Genomic DNA, 20,994 nt, shown 5'->3' with positions numbered 1-20,994 from the left:
TACATACATATATATATATATATATATATATATATATATATATATATATATATATATATATATATATATATATATATATATATATAGTGCAATAATAAAGGTTTCCGTCGCAAAACAGGTGAATGGAGTGGTGGAATGAATGCATCGTGCTCTGCTTATACAACTGTAGAATATGGAGTAACAACAAGCTGTGGAGCTGCGAGTCTGTTTCCCATACAGCCCGAGGTTACAGAGGGGGGCGTGGTGCTCCACCAAAACAACACTTACCCTATAATGGCGGGCGGCTGTCATATTGTTATGACAGCAGCGTGTAGTTTTATATACACGAATCCTTCCAATCAAACAAATAAATAATATTTAACGCGAGTTGTTGTTACAGAAGATCTAACAATTCATCTTAATCTTCACGCTGATGAGAAGGAGATTACAGCGCGTTTAAATAACGTCTCAAACCGACTCCACTGTGCGACTGTTTAACGTAAATAAAACACGTTTATTCTGTAAATACGACGTAAGTGCGTAACAATTCCACCGCAGCAGCACGAGAGCAGCTGGTTACGATGTAACGACCAGGTCGCGCGACTGCTGCCCCGGAACGCCGCTGTGGAGCTCGAGGGTTCACGAGCTGGTGAACAACACGAGCGACGAGAGCTGGCAGCCATAGCCCGCAGGATCATCAGCCGACCGCGGGCTTCACGGCCACTCAACTCGGATGTAAACACATTTTTCACAACGTTCAGTTGTAAATATGGGTAACAGTCGAGTGTTCTGCGGGCTCCTGTGCGACTTTCAGCGGCGCCGCTCGGTCCGAAAACGGGACCGTCCAGACAAATTAGGAGGCGGACAACTGCACACCCTGGGCCACATGTAACGTTACACGTCCCGAGTGGCTGAACCAAGTCACTATAAAAAGGACAGAACTCCAGCCTACTTCTAATAAACACAAGTAAAACTTCATTAAATCGCTCCATGTAGAATTTAACCATATGAAAAACAAAATGCACATTCTGATGGCCTACCTTTGGGCAGCAACATGACCTCCCCGTTTTCTCTCTTCGCCGCAGAAGAGTTATTAAACCTGCTGATATCGTTGTTGTTACTGTTGCTAACAGCACTCCCGGGTCCGGACGAGGTCACCGACAGTTTATGTTTCTTTTTCTCCTCTCCGCCTCCTTTCCCCTTTTCCTTCTCCTTCTCCCGCTGTTTATCTTTATTCGGTTTCTTGGGTCTGGAGCAGGAAGGCGCTTTGTGGAGGAAGAAGTCGCTCTGTTTGAAGACTTTGTGTGTGTTTGTCGGTGGTTGGGCTCCACCGGTAGCAGGCACCGGAGGGTTGCTGCCGCTCGTCTTGGCCGGGCTGAGGCTCCACAGAGCCGCGCTGCTGCCATAACTCTGCTGCTTCGTCGGCTGCTGGAGTTTCTCTTTGCCGCTAATGTTGCCTCCCACTCCCCCTTCCCTGCTGAGTTTCTTGGGTTTAACGCTCCTCTCCTCGACTCGGACCTTCTTGGGCGGCGGCGGCGGGTTGAAATCCCGGGAAGACTGAGAGCGGTTGTCTGGAGCTCCCTTCCCCTCGCTCGGCTTGACGAGCGGGCTTTTGACGGAGGCGACCGCCGGGGCTACCGTAGTAGCAGCAGCAGCGGCGGCGGCGGCAGCTCCGGTGAGGTGAGCGGAGCCCAGCGAGTCAGCCATCTTGAGGCTTCTCCCTCTATTTACTCTCTTTCCCCAACGGCCGCCGCTGCTGTTTTTTTGCGCGACGTGCAGGCAGGCAGTGAAGGGGCGGGGCAGTGATGTGATTGACAGGCAGGCCGGAGGGGGCGGGCGCAGTGCTTGATTGACAGGCAGCGAGGGACAAGCTAGAGGCGGGGCTTAGCTGCTGTGACTGTACTGTTTATGTATCATTATGTAAAAATAATAATAAAGAGCGAAGTCACTGACAAACCATCCACTCGTCACTTACTAATACCAGCCAGTACAAATGCTGCCTTGAAGATCTAGTGTGCAGGATTTAGAGGCAGAAATGTAAGATAAACATGTTTCCCTTGGTGTATAACCATCTAAAAGACATTGTGAAAGACGCAACTTTAAAACGGCGGAGTAATTCTTTCTGAGACGAGGGGTGTTCAGTTGGTTAGAATCTGCATCTTCACCGCTAGATGCCACTATATTCATACACAATGGTCTCTCTTTAGTAATGCAACTAAATATCATTTTTAATATCTATGAATGTGTGATAACATTCTCAAACTCAACATACGAAACAGATTAATTGAGATTATGACTTTGTGTCTATTGAGTTATTACCTAGGCATGTCAATCAATCATAGTCATCTGTAAGTGTAGACACTCACAGACTCTGGGGCTGAATTAAAAACATAAAACTTAAGATAAAAACCTGTAAAAAAGCACATCATTGATTTCTTTTTTTAGTTATGTATGACAAATCTTTGTGATTTGCCAATATCATCTATCAAATTTGAGCTGATGACACCCACAGTAATAGTGATTTCTATCCTGTTGCAAAATACTGAAGAAATTATGCAGTTTTACATCTGAGACTTGACACCCGTGCTGTGCAGTCCAAAGAGTGCCTGCAGGGCCTCAGATGAGGCTGCAAATGGTCTTGAAGTGCATTAACCTCACATGGTGAGAGGTGGTGTACAGGGGTGGACATCACACATGAGTTCTTGTCCTCCCCACTGTTGTTTTCCTCCAGGGTGTCCAGTCTAACGGGACTTCCACTTTCACCTGTTTCTTTAATCTGCTCTGGCATTTCTCTCTCCAGAACACGACACCTAAGCAACAGCACGCTGCCCTCAACTGATTGACAGAGCGTGCAAAGAAAGGAAGTGATGTGTGTAAGAGTGTTTGTTCAAATGTAAATGTTCTCATCAAAGGGAATAAACTTGCCCTCTCTCGTCTAATCTCCACAACTAGATGAGTTTATCACTCACAGAACACATCATTACAGAGTGCCGTGGATCCTCCGGCGCTGTTTACACTTTGATTTATTGAGATGAAAACATTTTCTTCACTCAGGCTGATTGGCGGGGCTCTCAGTACGAGACCTGTCAGCCTGTGACAGCCAAGCGTGAATACTAAACATGATTAGTGGCTGCACGAGGCGGGTTGTAAAGTTACAACTGGCCATAAACATTGCGACAAGATTATCGTATGATGCAAGGCAGAAGCACAAATCTGAAGTCTGCATGTGGCCTTACTGTGGAAGATCGAAACTGCCAAAACAAAAAAATACATACATACATTTATTTATTTACCCCTTTGCATCTTCCCTAAATTAATTTATTTCCTCTTTTTTTCATTCTTGTTCCTTGTAAATTCATGTCTATCTCTGCTTCATCATGCAGTTGAACAGGCCGTTATTAAAAGCGTGGTATGGGTCAACTTTTTCTCCTGTTGGTTGATCGGCATTAATATGTGTAGACCAACTATTGCTCCCACACCTGTGGCATCGAAGAGAGCCTCAAGTCTACAAGAAAAAAATACATAAATAAATATGCTTAAAATTTAATAAGTAAAATGGAAGTAAAATTAAACAGTAAAATAAAGGAATTGATACAAATGTAAATAAATACAAAAGAAAATTAAAACATCAATTTATATTACATTAAAAAATAATGCGATTTTAACGATTCATTGATGTATTTATTTTTTGCTTTTGGCACTTTCGATGCTCCATACAAACAGCCCACCATGAGGAGAGTGTGAGCCAGCCAGGTTCTTCTTGCTGCTACTGTATGTGACTAACGTGCCTAAAAATAATCAGGTCGAATACATTATGCCGTACGTACTCCGGGCCTTTAAAAACAGCCCCGACACAGTTTTCACTTTCTTCAGACGGCAGCGCTGCCTGCTGCTACTGCTCACATACACTGAACACTGATTGGCTGTATTTATAAGCCATTACATAACATGTTAAACTGCTCCATGGGAAAACTGAGATGACCCAGTTAAGATAGCAACCTGGCTTAATTTATACAACAGAGAGTGTGTGAAATTATCAGGTGGGAAATTCAGAAAAGGCAAGGAGTAACATAAAGACGAGGTGGTGCTGACGGCCTGCGTAATGAATGTACTGGATCCTGCCTTATGATGCAATATATGTATTTTTAGTGACAGTTATTTATATTCATTGATTTATTTATACGAGTATTATAAAGCAGACTTACAGAGTATTTTGGTTCTTCTGTTTTTAGGCCTCACTGCAGCACAGGGCCTGATTGAGAGGATGAAACCTCTTCCTGTTTTTTTGACCGATATAAAAGTCGACTGATCCTCTTGCCTCCTTCACAACTTCTTGTAACAATGTTTAGTCCTGCAACCCTGAAATGATTTAACATTTTCCAAAATGAAATCCATGGAAATTTAAATGTGCTATTCCATCAAGGCTCCAAGTGACCCCCCCCCCCAGGTCAGAAGATGCCATTTCCTGCAACAGGTGCTTATATTAGTTACTTTTACAGATATATCATACTGTGATGAGCTGTATAATTAATCTGAAATGAGCTTTGGATACATGTGAGCAGAAGCAAATAATCACAGTATGTCTTCCCACCTGCTGCGCACGTGTGTGTGTGTGTGTAAGGTGAATACAAATGTGAAACCCTCAAGGTCTCCGTGTAAGGCGGCAAGCGCCTGTGTTTATGCCACCTGCCGTGATTAATTAATTGCTATATTAGTTCGTGTGTGTGTGTACATTCGTCTCAGGCAGATCTTCCAGGTGTGAGAGGGGATCTCCTGCTGTGACTGACACACACACACACACACACACACACACACACACACACACACACACACACACACACACACACACAGGATGACTGACATGATTGGATTATATGTGCAGAGCTGGTAGGAGACCCAATTAAATTACTGTATTTTTTGAGACAAGTCAAAGTGATTTATTAACCACTTAACTGCTCCGTAGTGCAAGTTAAAGCATCAAACACAACCAACGCGCACACTTTCTCATGACATCATCTTAAAGGAATAAAAACAACAAGTCGTGTCTTTACGTAATGTTCATTTTTACTGATTGATTTCTGCAACATACAAACATTTTGGGGTGTGTGTGTGTCTGTGTGTGTGTTTACGGTCTGTGATGAGGGGGAGGCGCTGAACGAGAGGCCCACAGGAGGCAATGAGCAAGCAGCAGCGAATCACATCGCTTACGCTCACGCCGCTAATGATGATTGGAGGAGAAAGAGGGGGGAGGGAGGCAGGGGGAGGGCGGGCTCTCACTTAAAGGCACAGGTGGGCTCGTTTTCTGAGATCGAGGCTTGTGTGCACGTGAAGGGGGGATAGGCAAGTAGATGTGCTGGAGAAACAGAAAGAAAATTGATAAGAAAGTTTAAAAGACTGCTTCTGAACACGTCCAAGAGTCCGAATTTTGCTGCTCTGAACCACTGACAAGTTCAAGATGCTTCGCTAAAGTGGTCCGCTCTGCTGTCAGACAGACGTGTTGAGAAGGACAGGGTTTTTTTAAAAAAAAAAGGCAGAGGCGAGGGAAGGAGGGTGGCAGGGAAGGAGGGAGGGAGGGAGGGGGATAAAAGAGAGAAAAACAGCAGGGGAAGTACGGAGGAAGCAAGAGAAGAGAAAAATAATGAGATGCTCCTTGTCCAGAGCAGGAGATCCATCTCAGCTGCATGTTTTACATTACAAGGAGCGAGCTGAGAGACAGGAAGAAATCTAAAAGTGTAAAGAAGAATGGATGAAAAGAGGAGAGAGAAGTGGGGGGAGCAGTGGACTTGTGACGCAACAAACAACCGCGTATACAAAAATAACTTTAAAATACCATTTACAAAAAAAACGACCATTATTATTATTATCATCATCATCATCATCATTAATATTATTATTACAATCTTATTTCGAAGCCCGTTGTAGCTATCTGCAAAGGGGTGGGGGGAGGGGTGGGGGGCTTGGTTCGATCGATCCGTTTCCTCTGCTGATCAATTAAAACAAAACAAAAAGAGAAAAATCTTTTTAAGCATATAATTCCAACATAAAAATAAAAACCCTGAAATATTTGCCCGAAGCAAAAACAAAAGGGCAGCAGAATAATTTACAGTTTGTAGGGGAAACATGGTGGAGGGGGAGGAATCATCGTCGTCATCATCATCATCATGCACTGACTTTCTTACATCTTCTGTTAATAAGAATATTTAAGAGATAACAAAAAGAAAAAATCTGAAATACTATATACCTAAACTGCCCTGTACAGTTCTTTATCTTTATAAAACAATGCATATACTGTATAGTTATGGTAGCTAATGGAGGAGGAGTTAGCAGAGAACAATACAAATCAGGAGAAAAACAGTAGTCCTGGGTCCCTAGCTGCTGTGGTCTTACTGGATCTTTGTCTCACACAGACAGAAGCAGGTGACTGTTAAACACGGCCGTCAGATGAGAAACCACGCAAGTCTGAATTGCAGAGAGAGGGGGTGTTGTAGTCTGTGACATCCTGTAAGAGTTTCAGGTGATGCGTAACACTGAGGTTCATTGTGAGTAAACTGACTTGCGTGGTCGGACATCTCAGGGCCTCAGAAGGAGGAGAATGACTACAGAAACAACAACAACAGAAAAAATACAAAAAGAAATCAGAAATAAACTGTGGATTTGAGTCCCAAGTAAAAATCAAGAGAAGCCAAATACACAGAGAGATGGAGAGAGAGAGAGAGAGAGAGAGAGAGAGAGAGAGAGAGAGAGAGAGAGAGAGATTTACTGAAGAGAGAAGCCAGATTATGGAGGACTGTCATTGGCTGTCTTCTCTGAGAGGCAGACTAAGGCAGACTCATGGTCCCAGCAGTGAGAGCCACCAGAGTCACAGAGATGATCAGTTTGGTCATTACTGACAGACTGATGTGTTTTCAGGTCATTTAACCCATCTGGCTTTAAACAGGTGTCAGACAAATTGTCTGCTTTTTTTTCTCTTTGCTTTTATTGCGAAACACTTGAGAAGGTAACATCGCTCTTTGGGCCAATAAGACATATGCAAACTGTGCAATGTCACAATGACTTACCTTTTGGGATTGTGTTTTAAGCGGCTTTGTGTCTGAACGCCCCCCCCCCCCAAAAAAAAGTGAGTGATTTTAATTATCTATGCATTCAGCTTTACTTTCAATTGCCACACTAAGATGTCAGAATGGCTATTTAATGTCCAGTGCCACAGAATGACCCGATATTTACAGGAATGCTCTGACATTTCAGAAAATAGTCTTGTTTAATTTCTTGCTGAGAGTTTTGTCGGAAAATTCAATACCACTCTCAAGTATGTACAGTAGATGTGATGGTACTGCAAGCAGTGCATTTAGCTTAGCTTAGCATAAAGACTGGAACCAGAGGGAAACAGCTAGGCCAGCTGTGTTATAAGCTAATAAAGTCCCCCTTCCCTCTTCTCTACAACTGGCTAATTAGCAATTTACATCTCATTTGTTTGATCGGTCCATAAACAGAAGTGTAAAAAAATAAAAAATCTGAGTGGAGTTATGTTCCAATCTAATTTCTGGAGGTAGTAACTGCACCCTCTCAAGAAATAGTCCAGCAGTCCGACGTCAAACCAAAACTTGCCATACTCTTTCAGTAGTTGTGCAGTTTAAATAAATACAATGAAACTAGCATTACATATGCTCTGGAGCAATTCTGTTACATTTCCTTACGCTGAGCTAAGATAAAGCCGCCTTGGTCACACTGCAAGACTTTCAAAGTTGTCAGATCACTTCAGAATAACTCACGAGTCTGATCTGGTCTCGCAACTACACTTTGCCTTAAAAACACGCCCGAGAGGTGACATGGAAATGATGCGATATGATGTTTTTTTTTCTTCCATAACATATGTCAACAGAAACGAGTGGTTGTTTGAGGATGTTTTGCTGGTAAAATACAAATAGGAAAAAGAAAAGAATATGGACTCCTTTGTCTGTCCTTCTCATGTGTGCTGTCACTGGTCCCGACACAACAAGATATTTAGCCAGACTGATATTCTTTAGGACGCATGCAAGGCATCGGCAAGCCCTGGGATCACATCTTTGAACAGTTAAAACACAGCGACAGAGAGCCAATTTGCCTCAGCACTACAATCTTGTAGTATGAACTCGGCATTAGCAGCTTCTGGCTCTAGCTACATACTTATGGCGCAGACGTTGAAGTGATATTAAACTTCTCATTTAACTGTCAGCAGGAAAGTGGATAAGCTCATCTCCAAAAGTGTCAAACAATACGCTCTGTATCGTCCACAGAGCAGGACTCTCCCTGACCACTGCAATGACCAAACTATACAAACCTATGACTCTGGTAAACAGGGAGGTCAGTGTAGAAACATGGAGCACTAGAGCGGACGATAGTGCAGCTAACAGTCAGCTCGAGTCCTTCTGTTTCTACATTGATCCTTTGTAATGTAGCACCAGCACATAGAGAGAGGAAAAGAGAGAGAGAGAGAGAGAGAGAGAGAGAGAGAGAGAGAGAGAGAGAGAGAGCACCCTGGCAACCTGTACATACCCAACAGAAAAGGTTGCATCATGGGTAACAGATTATCTAGCTTTGAAGATTGTTGTTCATTCAGTAGGAGGAAGCGGACACCTTCTGGGAGTTGAGTTAAACCTCAGGAAGTGGCTTCCCACAGTAGCTTTTTTTTGATTAAAGATAATTCCTGATTTGTGACGAAAAACTTTCTCATTTGGTTTGAAAGAAAACTTCCTGTTAATTTAACACTTTTTAATGAACATGTACACCTACATCCCTCTTTGTTTAGTCTTAGAATGGATAAATATATCCATGATGTGTCTACAGCTCAGAGAGAAAAAACTCTCAAGTCACTAACAAGAGGAAGAAAAACAGGAATTATCCTTTAACCATGAACAGGAAATAACCAGACTGATCCCAGGTCAGCGTCTAGAGAAGTCAAAACCTCCAACATCAGCAAGCTGAGCAGGAAAAATGCGGGCTTTGTTCTAAAATGGACAAGCCACTTGACGGGCGAGTGTTCGTCTGCTTTTGCACAGTGGCACTTTGAAGGAAGGACTGAGGAGCAGGAGGAGGAGGATGAGGAGGAGGGGCTCAGTCTGGAGAGGGTGTTGGCACAATTTTACACAGAAAGTGTTTCTGTGTAAAATTGTGCTGTTGTCAGTCTGTGTAGCATCTGTCAACTTGTGTTGTTTTCTTTTGTTTGTTTGTGTTTTTTTCTGGACCAGTCTGGTGAAATCGTTAGAGTCCATCTCCTGGCATCACTGTTGGTGGAATGGCATATGGACCGTTCCATCATGTCCACTCCAGGGGGGGTTCCCGGGGGCCTTTGGGCTGAATGCAGCGGTTACCGAACCCTGGCAGAAGAGGAGGAAAAAGAAGTTCTTAGCTGCTTTGGTTTAAAACACAGCAGGCAACGTCTTCCACCTGCCCATTTTGAAACCATCCAACATTTTCTGCTCATGTAGCCCAAAGCTAGCTTTCCAATCAGCGAAAACACTGCCACACACTTCCCAAAAATGATGACATGAATAGAATCTGTGTTTGTCAGCAAAGTTTTTTTGCACAAACACCAAAAAAAAAAAAAGAGAGAGAGAAAGAAAGAAAAATCATTACTCATGTGAATGGTATTTGTTGTCTGGTTGAAGACGGACAGACAGCCTCTGGCCACAGAAACATGTTTGAGAGTGAGGACGGCAGCAGACTTACCCACCCAGGTCTGCCTTGCTGTCTGTTGCCGTGGTGCCAGCAGATGCAGGGTCAGCTGGAGATGTCTTCTTAACGCACTCTGACACATCTACACACAGGCAAACACACACACAAAGATTATGGGGTGGAAGCGTTGTGTGGATATCAGTGGTGTTGTATAATGGTTTCAGTGATGTAAGACCTTTTTAAACTGCGGTAGGTTTACTAAAGTAAGTTAAAAATTGCAATTATTACCAAGAAATGTATAATTAGTATTTGACTTCAATCTAGTTTGTACTAATAATACTAAATATTGAGGCTGGGCAATATATGATTAATGTATCGTTATCATGATATTAGACTGTATGATCTTTACATCATGTTATGGCTTAAGTGTTGTCTTTTCCTGGTTTTAAAGGCTGCACTGCAGTAAAGTGATGTCATTTTCTGAACGAACCAGTCCTAGCAATTATGAATTGCCTCTTAAATTGAGATTTAAAACACAGACATATATATATTGTGTCTACTAAATGCAAGATCAAATATTTTTCCACACACAAATCCATTAATAATCACGTGGTGATAGATCAAAAAGACTTGCATCAAAATACTTTTGGCTTCATGAGGCCAAACCACATATTTAGCTGTAGAAAACTATGTAGAATAAATCTTTTACTTTTTCTCCTTTTTATGGGAAGATTTAGTTTCTTATTTTGTCCCATATGCTGCAATTTAAAGACACATACAGTATAAAGATGGTTGCCATATTGTACAGTACAGTTCTGTCGTACAACACTGTGAATATATAATATAAATATTGCATTGACACAATAATTGTATTAGAACAGATACAGTGCACATTTGTCTATCTTGAGCTTAAATTGGGCTAAACTCACAACTGAACTTCCATTAGTAAGACTGTAAACTTCTGCGCCTGAAGGCCTTTTTTATACTCTGACCGTTTGTCTCTTTGTGTGAAAACAGCCGAAATACTTTAAAGTTCTGGAGTATTGTTTATGATGCGTGAGCTTCTAGTTGTCAGACTTGTGTGCACAGTTTCAGTTTTTTCATGAAGGCAACTGAGAAAAACTATAACGCATGTAGCCCTCAGGCTATACCAGCCACGTGACACCCACATGTAAGAGGAATATACACATTAATATGTGTGAACTCCTGCCACTGAACTTTCACTTGCATGTTCATCGTTCATGACATTTAAAGGCTGTCTATCAGCAGGAACTTAAATACAACCCCAGCCTTTTCACTCCTTGTAAAGCTCCTGTTGAGTTATATTCATAGCAAGCAAAAAATCATTAAAGAATTCAGGCTAAACAGCTATTCCCTTTCGATTCTCTCACACACACACACACGCACACACACTCTCGCACTGAAACTGCTGAAGCATTAAATTGGCAGTAACCATCATCACTCAGCACGGATCAGCACACGCTCACATTTTTCATTTCACCTCTCTACAGACACATTTTTATCTGTTTTTCCCCCCTTTCTCTCTCTTTCTGTATCTTACTTTCTCGTTATTACTCGCTCTCCAAGCTGCCCTTTTGACAAATGCTGTCAGTCTTATCGTGCACGGGCTAATTTGTAAAACACTGAAGGTCTGTTTCCTGCTCTGCTCTGCTGACTAACGACTGCGAGGAGCCATAAACACAGACACGGGGGGGGGGGACGGACAGAGAGTCCTCTGCAGGCTGATAAACAGAAACAGGCCATAAGGATGTGTGTGTTCATACCTTTATGTGAACCACTCCACTCAGCTGAGGCCGGCGATTTCACCTCCAGAGGGTCTGACAGAGAGAGAGAGAGTGGGCAAAAGTGAGTTGACGAAAGAAGCGACGACTGATTGTAAATCAAGAAAATCCTTCAGACATTCAGCATAAATCCACTCACATTCACACCCTTACAAACTCATTATCCTTCACAATATCCCTCCATTTTTCTTCCTCAGGCACTCGCCTTCATTAAACCACCCTTTCCTTCCATACTTCAGCCTCACAGTGGAGACACTCAGGACAAAAGGTGCACTGAGGCCTTCTGCTCACCTCACGAGTGAGAGCTAGATCCTTCTTTGATCATGAGCAGCAGATGCTGACAATGAAAAACCTCAAGACACCACTCTCACCTCCTGCTGTGTCGCCGTGCCCTTAATATATTTCATGATCTGTGTGCATCAGTTTTTAAACCACTACAAGAGCAAAAACCAATGCTGTGTCCCAATTCCACACTACACAACAACTGTGAAACTACGAAATGATGCAATTCGTGCAACGACGACTCTGGACTCTCACTTTCACTGACAATGCAGGAAAAAAACTAGAGCTGCAACTAACAGCTGTTTTCATTGTCGAGTAATCTGTTGAATAGTTTCACAATTAATCAATTAATTTCTTAATCTGTGTAAGATGTCATAACATTTTGAAAAATGCCTGAAGAGCCTGAGGTGCAAAGCCTCTTCATGTAATACCAATAATGTCAAAGAATGGCAACAAATCCAAGTGACGTCTTCCAACTGCTTGTTCTCTCCAAACAACAGTCCAAAACTCACAACTCTTTATTTACTAGCGTATAAAACAAAGAAAGGCAGTAAATCCTCTTTACAAGGTTGAAACAGCAAATGTTAACATTGTTGTAGCTCTAAAAATGTGTTTCTGAGGGTTTTTTCTTCTTTTTGTTTGCTGTGAGCAGCTCAGTTCCCTGGGTGTGGGATCCATCCTCTGTGGCTCTTTTTCTGAGGTTTCTTTCTTTTTTTCCTTGCCCAAACAGAAGGTCATAGGACAGAGGATGTCATTTAATGACCCGCTGTGGCAATGTGATTTGTGATTTTGTGCTGTATAAATAAAGCTGATGTGACTGGTGTTTTCTGTGCATTGTGGGAGAGTAGTATCCATCAATGAAACTCTGAACTGGAGCTTTTGCTCTGGGCATGCATAATGGTTGTTTTATTTCATTCTGTGGATTCTATGTGTGCAGTATGGTGCAGGAGACAGCTTGTGACTGACCCTCCTCTCTTTCAAAGAGCACTGCATGTCTGATATACTATCAACGATGCCCCCTAGTGTTGTAGCACTGATAAAACCTCTCCTGACAGAACACCAAATGTGCTTTTCCTCTTCATAGCCTGTGCTCTAATTTAGTCTATTTTAAAGCACTCCTCCTCTTATATCAGGGCGCTGCACAGGAAGAAAGGGAAGCGGCAGAAGGCGGCAGGGTGGCCAAGTTGTTTCAGAGACCATCCAGTGAAAAGGGGGCCTGATACCTGCAATATGTGACTCCATCTGTCTGTTTGAAGTGAGGGTGAGAGACTGAGGCCCTACCTGTTCATACAATGTAAGGTACCAGGTAAAATAGGGGTAGAAAATCCAGTTCCTCCCTTTTCGTATCAGAGACTGTGAGTGTAGCAAACAGCTGCTGGTCTCAGTCACACAGCTACCCATCACCATCGCTCATATTCACTGTTCCATCCACCTTCTTGACCAGCCATAAAAAAACACACCAGAGGATGTATCCCGGAGGTGATCCAGCAACTGGAAACACACCTGTGAATCTTGACCAATGCAAACGCACCTGTGGCCAGTATGAAGGACTCGGGGGTTCTCGCAGGGAGGGGGGGAGGGGAGTCATCGCTGTCCCAGCAGTCTGGGTTAAAAAGGTCAGAGGTCAAATGAGAAGCAACGTTAACAACTGGAGAGACATCTGACTGTATTCTGTCACCTACGATGACTTTATATTAGGATGCATCCAGGTGAAGAGCACATCATTAACTGGATTAGCCAATGCATGGTGGTACTAATTGGAGTACTTACTTTATAAATAAATCTGTTAGTATTAAATAATTAAAGAGTATGTTGCATTCTTATGTCTTCTTGCTGAAAATATATTATCTATTTACTTATTTCCTTGTTGCCTTCTTCTTATTACTACTTTTGTTGTTATTTCTGGTGAGTCACAGGCACAAAACTCAATGCGACGCAGTTAAGTCTTCTTCAGTTTTAGGACTTGTTAAATATGACATTCATACACTGATATTTAGCCTCTTTTTATCCATTAACAAAGTTTTGAATAAATTCCAAGCTAAGGTCAGTATTCATTGCTATGGCAGCCCTTTGAGTCCGAATTTTACAAGCACTCGTCTACAAGGCATGCTTTAAGTGATTGTGCGTGGAGTCGCAGATGCAGTACGTCTTTCGCAGTGGAAAAAAGTTCATTACACCCTCGTAACCACATGCACTTAAAATATCAGGCATGGTGTCTGTAACCGACGCTAATGCTGATGCCACAAATCGCAGTGGTTTACGTCGGGTTGGTTTCAGGACTATATCTGACATGTTACCGCTGTGAGAGGAAATCGCTAGTCATTCACTTTGGGCAGCAGTGCCTCACACGCTCCCCAAGCAGTGCCAATACAACTTTGGCTTTGTTTTCTGGAGTTTGGAGATAAATGCGCAGGCTGTCAGTACAGTTAAGTTGCAGCTTAAAATCAGTGACATGCTCTGGAGTTGTGATTATATTTCCTTGGGTTCTCTTGATCTTACTCTCTTCAAATTGAGTGTTATTTAAACAACCTCAGACTATAATTATGCAACGGGAATATGAGGAAATTGACTAATTCACCTGAAAGGATTCAATGACTGCTTTTATTTGTCGCTGCCCAACACAGCACTGACACCAGAATCTTGCAGGTGCCTGATCTCCCTGATGAAAAGTTACTTATCGTCCAAATAAAATAAATATGGGTCTTTTTAATTCTAGGACAGTATCAAAAAAGTCGTTCTGTATGAATAACCTTATTATAGAGCAGTCTCTTTGGATTTTTGTTTTGGTTTGTTGTTTTGCAAATGTCTTTTCTCCAAACTATTAGCCTTGTTTGACAGAGATACGCTGCTGATGGACCCTGACTGGCTGATTTTATGATCTCCTGTCAGTCGTTCTAGCTGTGATGGCTGCATCATATTCAGTGATAAAAATACTGCAGAATACTTCAATTCAGCTAACTGTTTATTAGCTACACCTAGCTACAACTAATCCCACCATTCACAGGGTTGTAATGGTCAGTTTATGGTGCTTTACACAGAGATGTGTTTGTGTTATGTAACCGCCATTCAGTGATATAAATGAGGTTACACAGCACCACAAACAGCAGCCTAAAGTGATAATTAATGTTGAATGAATACCTCTTAAAAGGTTTCAATAAAAACAGAACATTATGGTCTTCGTGTACAATTTATTGCAGGACTGTTGTATTAAAATCCATTAGCTTGGTGAAGTGTACCTAATAAACTGGCAACAGCTTGTATATCATCAATGTTTGACTCGGCTTCATCCTTCCATCACTGTGTCTAGCTTATTACTGTTGATTATTTTGTATTACTCATAATTGTTTTAACATGTCATTTTTTTAATACAAGACTAGAGACTATTTACATTTTCTTTTAGTGACTTTAATTTATGGCGTCTTGTTTGCCAGTGTACGTATGTCGCCAGTTGTGTCTTATAAGAGTGACAAATAAAGAACTTGAACATGTTTTATGGTTTTAACTGAACTACCAACTCATATTTCTAAAGATTTAGCCATTTTCTACTGCACTGTCTGCCCCCTTTTTAATAAGACCATTTTTAACTCCATGACTAAAGAAGACTGCTGGGAATTAATCATTTGAAGCTGAGAGTACTTCCTGCTGCATTTAAGACTGCCCAAGGAAAAGCCCATAAATCAGCCCAGATTAGTGTAAAATTAGTCCTAATGAAGGCCAGAGTTAGACCATGGCTCATCTAGCTTTGCACCATTTTTAGGAGGACATTAGGTGATTGTACGGGAGGTTAATGTCACTGTAAGCGATGAGAGCAGGAGCCAGTGAGGACGACTTGACTGCCTTTCCTCATTTAACTTGAGTGCTGTTAACAGTGCAATTACAAACTCTAGCTTCAAAGGCAAAGATAGCAGAATAAGATCATCACTTAGTGCTGCTGCTCCCAACAGAGGGAGTCAGTAACTGTTGAAATGGAGTTCACCTGCTTTTGTTATAATTTTACTGAATACTGACTATCAAAATATGAATTAGACTGATGGCTAACTCTATCCTTTAATTGAAATTTTCAGTGTCTATTTCATTGTTGTGTTTAATTTGTATTCTTACCTTCTCGTTATTACATTTTCAGTGTTCAGCTTCAAATTTGACTTGCAATCTTTGTATATTTATAATGTTTTACATATTTGATTAAACCTTTCCATGCATTGGTTACCCATCCCAACTGTTTTTATTGCTTGGACCTATATGAAATGTACAATAAATATAAAATTTGACTAATTTGTCGGGAAGGGGGAAACAAAGCAGCCACCAGCTTCCTCGTAACCAACCAAAAAAGCAGCAATTTGCTGAGTGAAAGTTATCAACAAGCAGTCGTTAGATTCTTGCAACCAATCAAACAGCAGCCATCAGCGTTTTATATCCGATCACAAAGCGCTACCGCAGCCCAAATTTATAACAATGAGCCAGAAAGCCAAGCAGACCATAAACAGTCCACTTCAGGACTGTGAGGCAAATATCTCTGCATTTAGTTTAAAATATTGGAAATACATGAGGAGTGCATGATGCATGATACCTGACATAACATATGAATATATCTGGGTTAGCAAAGGCATGTTTTGTTAATGTAAAACACAGTTTTTCAACTGTAAACTGTATTGTGCTCATTATCAGGTTCATGATTTTATTCTGTGTTACTACGAGAACAGGTTTACATGTTTTAATGTAAAACAACATATCAGTTATCTCTACTGTTCAGTGCCTTCAGCACTGTACTCCTCTGTCTGAAATGCTCTGGTTTAGCTCCTGTCTCTTTTGATTGATGTCATGCCTCCTCACAGGTAATTCCAAATATTCAATAAAAATGCAGTTCACTCTTATTTTAATCAAGCTTTGAGCCCATTCAAGATCAAACCATTCCAAATCAAAGTCCACGCCAAACCATTCCACATTCCATGTCAGCGCCAACCAGAGCAAGAATCAGATTTCAGAATCTAAATGATTTTGAAATCAACACGGAGAAAGGAGCGATCTCGGTCCCCAGGAGAATCAAACCACATCTAAATTGCTGCAGTCAGGACAGTGAGGCCATACCGATGCACAGACAGTGTGACACTGCTCTCTTCAACCCAACGTGCACACAGAGTTGGCGAATGTGTATTTATCAGCAACATGCAGTGTGGATCCTTCACCATCCATCATGCACACAGAGCTCTCTGCACACACACACACACATAAAAACACACAAAAACTTATTTTGCTCTCCCACCCGTTCCTGAATTCACTCACTTATACAAACACACACAAGCTGCAAGAAAAAAGAGTGGAGTTGTTTTGACAGATGTTTGCCTGTTAACATTTGCAGCATTCCTTGCAAACCAACCAATTAGTCATACAGCCATGCTTCATATGAGACTGGAGCTATCTCACTCTGTCTGGTTTCTTCTTGTTCTTCCTTTCTTTCTTTGTGTCTTCTGTTTTTCTCTCTCTGCCACTGTTTTTACAGCAGATTGTCAGAGTTACTCTCTGCGTTTCCATGCATTTCAGTGAGAAGAAATTAAATTTCCCATGAAAACTGCTGGCAGACTGCTGTTTGATTCTGTCTGTTTATGTTATTCCTATAAAAACAGGAAGCTAGGGAGGGAATGCTGCACATATTGATTGCCTGCTTAATGACGGGGGAATACACCAACGTGACTTTCTTGCCAGGGTTGGCTCTTGCCAACATGGGGCAGAATAAGCTACAATGACTGTTAGCTGCACGGCTAAGGATCTAACTAGCAAATGGCAATTACAATTAGCAGGTGTGAGCAACAAGTAAAACAATCTTTCAAGAGTTGAGGCAGAGGACATTTAAAAGGAAAGCCCTAAAATGAAAGTTAGGGCAACAACTATTGATTATATTTGTGGATTAGTTGATTAGTTGTTTGTGTTATAAAATGTCAGAATTTTTTTTTATTTCATTAAAAACAAAAAAAAAAAATTCTCCAACTGCTTAGTCAATTCTCAAAACAGTTGGCAATTATTTAAGTGGTTGACAACTAACCAATTATTCAATTTATCAATTAATCCTTGCAGATTTAATCCAGTTTCAACCAAATCAGTGAATAAAGTTAGTTTCCTTTGTACAAGAAAACATTTCACTCCACTGCCATCATAAAAAGTGTTTTATTGGATGCAAAAGCATTTTTGTCCAAATCAATTATCCGCATTTTTTCCAGGACATAACAAACTGTAAAATACTTACAAAACAACCTTCTGTCATTGTTAATCCAGATACTGGAATATGGCAAGCAATCATGTGTGGAAAAAAAGCTTAAAAATCTGTTTTGATTTCATGGGAACTTTAACTCCTCAGACATGAACTGAATGGACCCTGAGTGTTTAATTGAGTTAATTAAGTAATGTCTGGCCTGACTCCTTATCTCATCCAGATGTCCATTTATCTGACTTCCTTAATTGTTGTTAATTGCTTGTGTCAAGAGAGCAGCCAGTTAGTTAAAAGGAATTAGATTCACTCACTAAAAGCAGCTGATTGACATACTTGCTGTGTTTGCAGAGGGTGACGGAGAGCTTCGCCCTGCGATCGACATGGGCAACACCTTCCGGACCGGCTGCTGGTCTCCGTGCTGAGGGGATGCAGTTACCATGGCCGTCGCCGTGGAAACATTAGTACGACAACCCTCCCTTCCTCCGGACATCTCTCCGTCCCCCTCCTCGTCCGAGTTGTCGGAGTGCAGGGGGTTGGTGAAACTCAGGGCAGTCCTAACGGGAGTGGAGGACGAGGAGGACGAGGAAGAGGAGAGGTGGGAGGAGGATGAGGAGGAAGGTGCGACACGCTCTGAGGAGGAAGAGGAGGAAGAGGTTTTGGGGAACTGTTTATCTGGGCTGTTGCAGGCCTGAGCCCACGCTGCGTGACCAGCCTTCATCTCCGCTCTCTCCCCTCCCAGCGTCTCCCCCTTCTCGCTCTTCACAGGGAGGTGGTTCGGTCGGGTGAGAACTCCACCTCCATCTGCTGGACTCTCCCCACATCCGCCTGCTCCTCCTCCTCCTTCAGTGCCTGAGTCCTCTGACAGCGAGGAGCTAGATGTCAGCAGGGATTGGCCAGCTCTGGCTTTGAAGGCGTGGCTTCTTTGCAGCACTCCCGCGCTATTGGCTGAACCGCTGCTGACTGTGCCGGCTACTCCCATGGAGGAGGAAGTGTCAAAACTACGAGGTCCTTCCTGTAGCGGCACCTTTTTTATCTCAATGCTCAGCTTCCTCTCGATCCGAGGAACACCAGAACATTCAACAGAAGGGGAGAGGGGCGACGATGGAGTCTGGCCTTGGCCTGATTCTGTCTTTGTCGACGTTGAAGACAATTTGTTGTTGTAGTTCTCGTTGAGATCCAGATTTGACACCTGAGTCTGCTGCTTCTGAGTTTGTAGATCTTGGTCTTTATGCTCTGAGGGACTCCTTTGCTTGTTTGGACTGGGTTCTGACTTGTTCTGATGCTTGTCCGCGTCTTTATTCTGACAGGAAAAAGGGAAAGAAAATATGAAGAGTCATCATAAAAAAACAGGAGATATCATCCATCTGTTTCTTCAAAACATATAAATGCTAAAATTCACAGAATTTAGCCTCATACAAAACATTTTCACACAATATTTTCACTCTTTGTTCACAAATAATGCGAAAAAAAATATTTTAATGGCGTCCCTGACAGAAGATTTATGTTACTCACCTGCGCCTGTGTGGTTGCCATTACATGTATGACAGGTCTGGGGTGGTAGCGGTCGTTGTCCTGCCGTACGTTGGTGACAGTGGGGAAGGCTGAAGGGGGAGACGGGGTCAGAATAGGAGGTACAGGGTGAGGCTCCGGGGGCTGAAGTATCTCCTCCTTTACATCACCTTCTGCCTGGGAACTAAAGACAGACAGAGACAGGGAGAGAAAGTGAGGTCAGCTAACAGCAAGAAAGAGCCATCTTGATATCACACGTTGAGAGACGGAATCTTTAATGTTCTTTAATAAGACATTTCTGTCCCGGAGAGACCAAAATGTTACAGAGATGCTATAATTAAAACACCAAACTCAAAGCCAGAGACATACAGTGAGAGACAGACTGTTAGGGAAACCTCTCATTCACACGCCAACATATCTGGCTATCTTCTACGCTATAATACGAGTTGCTTGAAGCACAAAACTATTCACTTTAGATTAAAAAAGACGTACCCTTAAAGTTTGGTTTAAACGATGAAAAGGCAAGAATTGCATCATATCGGGCAGACTACTTCCAGACATTAGGACATCCATGTTTAAATTATTCTCTGTCTTAGAAGAACTGATGAGAGTGAGATGATGAAACTGACTTATACTAAATTTGTACCGCTCTTGGGCAAAACTAAAAGGGAGCCTGGGTTCATGTTGTGTAGCTCAGAATTTTACCACTAGGTGGCAGAATTTTAAAGAGATCTAATGATACGCTGATCGTATGTGTGAGACAAATTACATGTCCTCAGAAGTAACTGTCTGACAGCTGTGGCCCATAGTTTGCAGATTTTAAGGTGGACATGATGTGTTGGTGTTAAACTGAAAACAGAATGAATCACCACTGAGTACATAACGAATTTCCCAAGGTGATATTTAAGTATTATACTCATTTCACTTCCACTGTATCCATTATTTCCTGTGCAGCAGCTTATCAACATGGTCCATAGCAAAAAGGAAGTGTTTATATATAAAAGACGTATTCAATTCTCAATTCTGCTCTCTAAAAGCGTACAAGACGTCATCTAACTGCCACTGTCTTCTATTGTATCGTTACTATTGTGCCCCAATGTAGAGAGCAGTGTGGTCGTGTGCGTCTTATTAAGACACATAGATAAAAAACAGCGTAGGTGTGTGAATAATATACAGGGTGCTGAGGTTGTGGTAAAGCGAGGCCACACAGCAACGGAAAGTATACTATTATGATTTTGTTCCACTCTACAGAACATATAATTTACATATGCATACAAATATATACACAGCGAGAACAGTGAGAGGATGTGGTGACATGCTAAATGAAGAGCACATGACTGAAGCAAGAGCTGACATAGGACCGCACATGATGCTGTGAGGACACAAAGAGAAGCTGCAGGCTAGAGGAACAGGGGGATTTCCTTTCCTTCATCAACTTCTGAGCTGCAGTCGAACGGTTAAAGGCCTCCTCGTAAAGCCTCAGCGTCGCGATCATCGGCTGACGATGTAAAATTGTCTCTTCTGGGTCAGATAATGGTCATATTTGCCTCCATGAACACCATTATTCCT

General features: G+C 42.1%; 2 protein-coding genes across 4 annotated transcripts in view; both read right to left on the bottom strand.

Moving 5' to 3' along the window:
• LOC119032394 (lysine-specific demethylase RSBN1L-like) overlaps positions 1–1,824 on the bottom strand; it is a 39,948-nt gene extending 38,124 nt beyond the window's left edge. The window contains exon 1 of the mRNA XM_037121494.1: positions 1,020–1,824. Within this exon, the coding sequence (XP_036977389.1) occupies positions 1,020–1,686 (667 nt within the window). The 5' untranslated portion in view covers positions 1,687–1,824. The remainder of the gene's footprint in view (positions 1–1,019) is intronic.
• Positions 1,825–5,021: 3,197 nt separating this feature from the next.
• ptpn12 (protein tyrosine phosphatase non-receptor type 12) overlaps positions 5,022–20,994 on the bottom strand; it is a 48,907-nt gene continuing 32,934 nt past the window's right edge. Inside the window, exons 13-18 of one of the 3 annotated variants that reach the window (XM_037121437.1) lie at positions 19,429–19,609; positions 18,250–19,216; positions 13,246–13,317; positions 11,415–11,468; positions 9,685–9,772; positions 5,022–9,332 (exon numbers count right to left, since the gene is read on the bottom strand). In XM_037121437.1, coding sequence (XP_036977332.1) covers positions 9,323–9,332; positions 9,685–9,772; positions 11,415–11,468; positions 13,246–13,317; positions 18,250–19,216; positions 19,429–19,609 — 1,372 coding nt within the window. In that variant the 3' untranslated portion in view covers positions 5,022–9,322. The remainder of the gene's footprint in view (positions 9,333–9,684; positions 9,773–11,414; positions 11,469–13,245; positions 13,318–18,249; positions 19,217–19,428; positions 19,610–20,994) is intronic. The other 2 variants (XM_037121436.1, XM_037121438.1) reach the window with 2 other exon arrangements.

This window comes from Acanthopagrus latus, chromosome 14, assembly GCF_904848185.1.
Source record: "Acanthopagrus latus isolate v.2019 chromosome 14, fAcaLat1.1, whole genome shotgun sequence".
NCBI lineage: Eukaryota > Metazoa > Chordata > Actinopteri > Spariformes > Sparidae > Acanthopagrus > Acanthopagrus latus.
The sequence above is the reverse complement of the archived record's forward strand: the minus strand, read 5'-3'. Positions and strand labels throughout refer to the sequence as shown.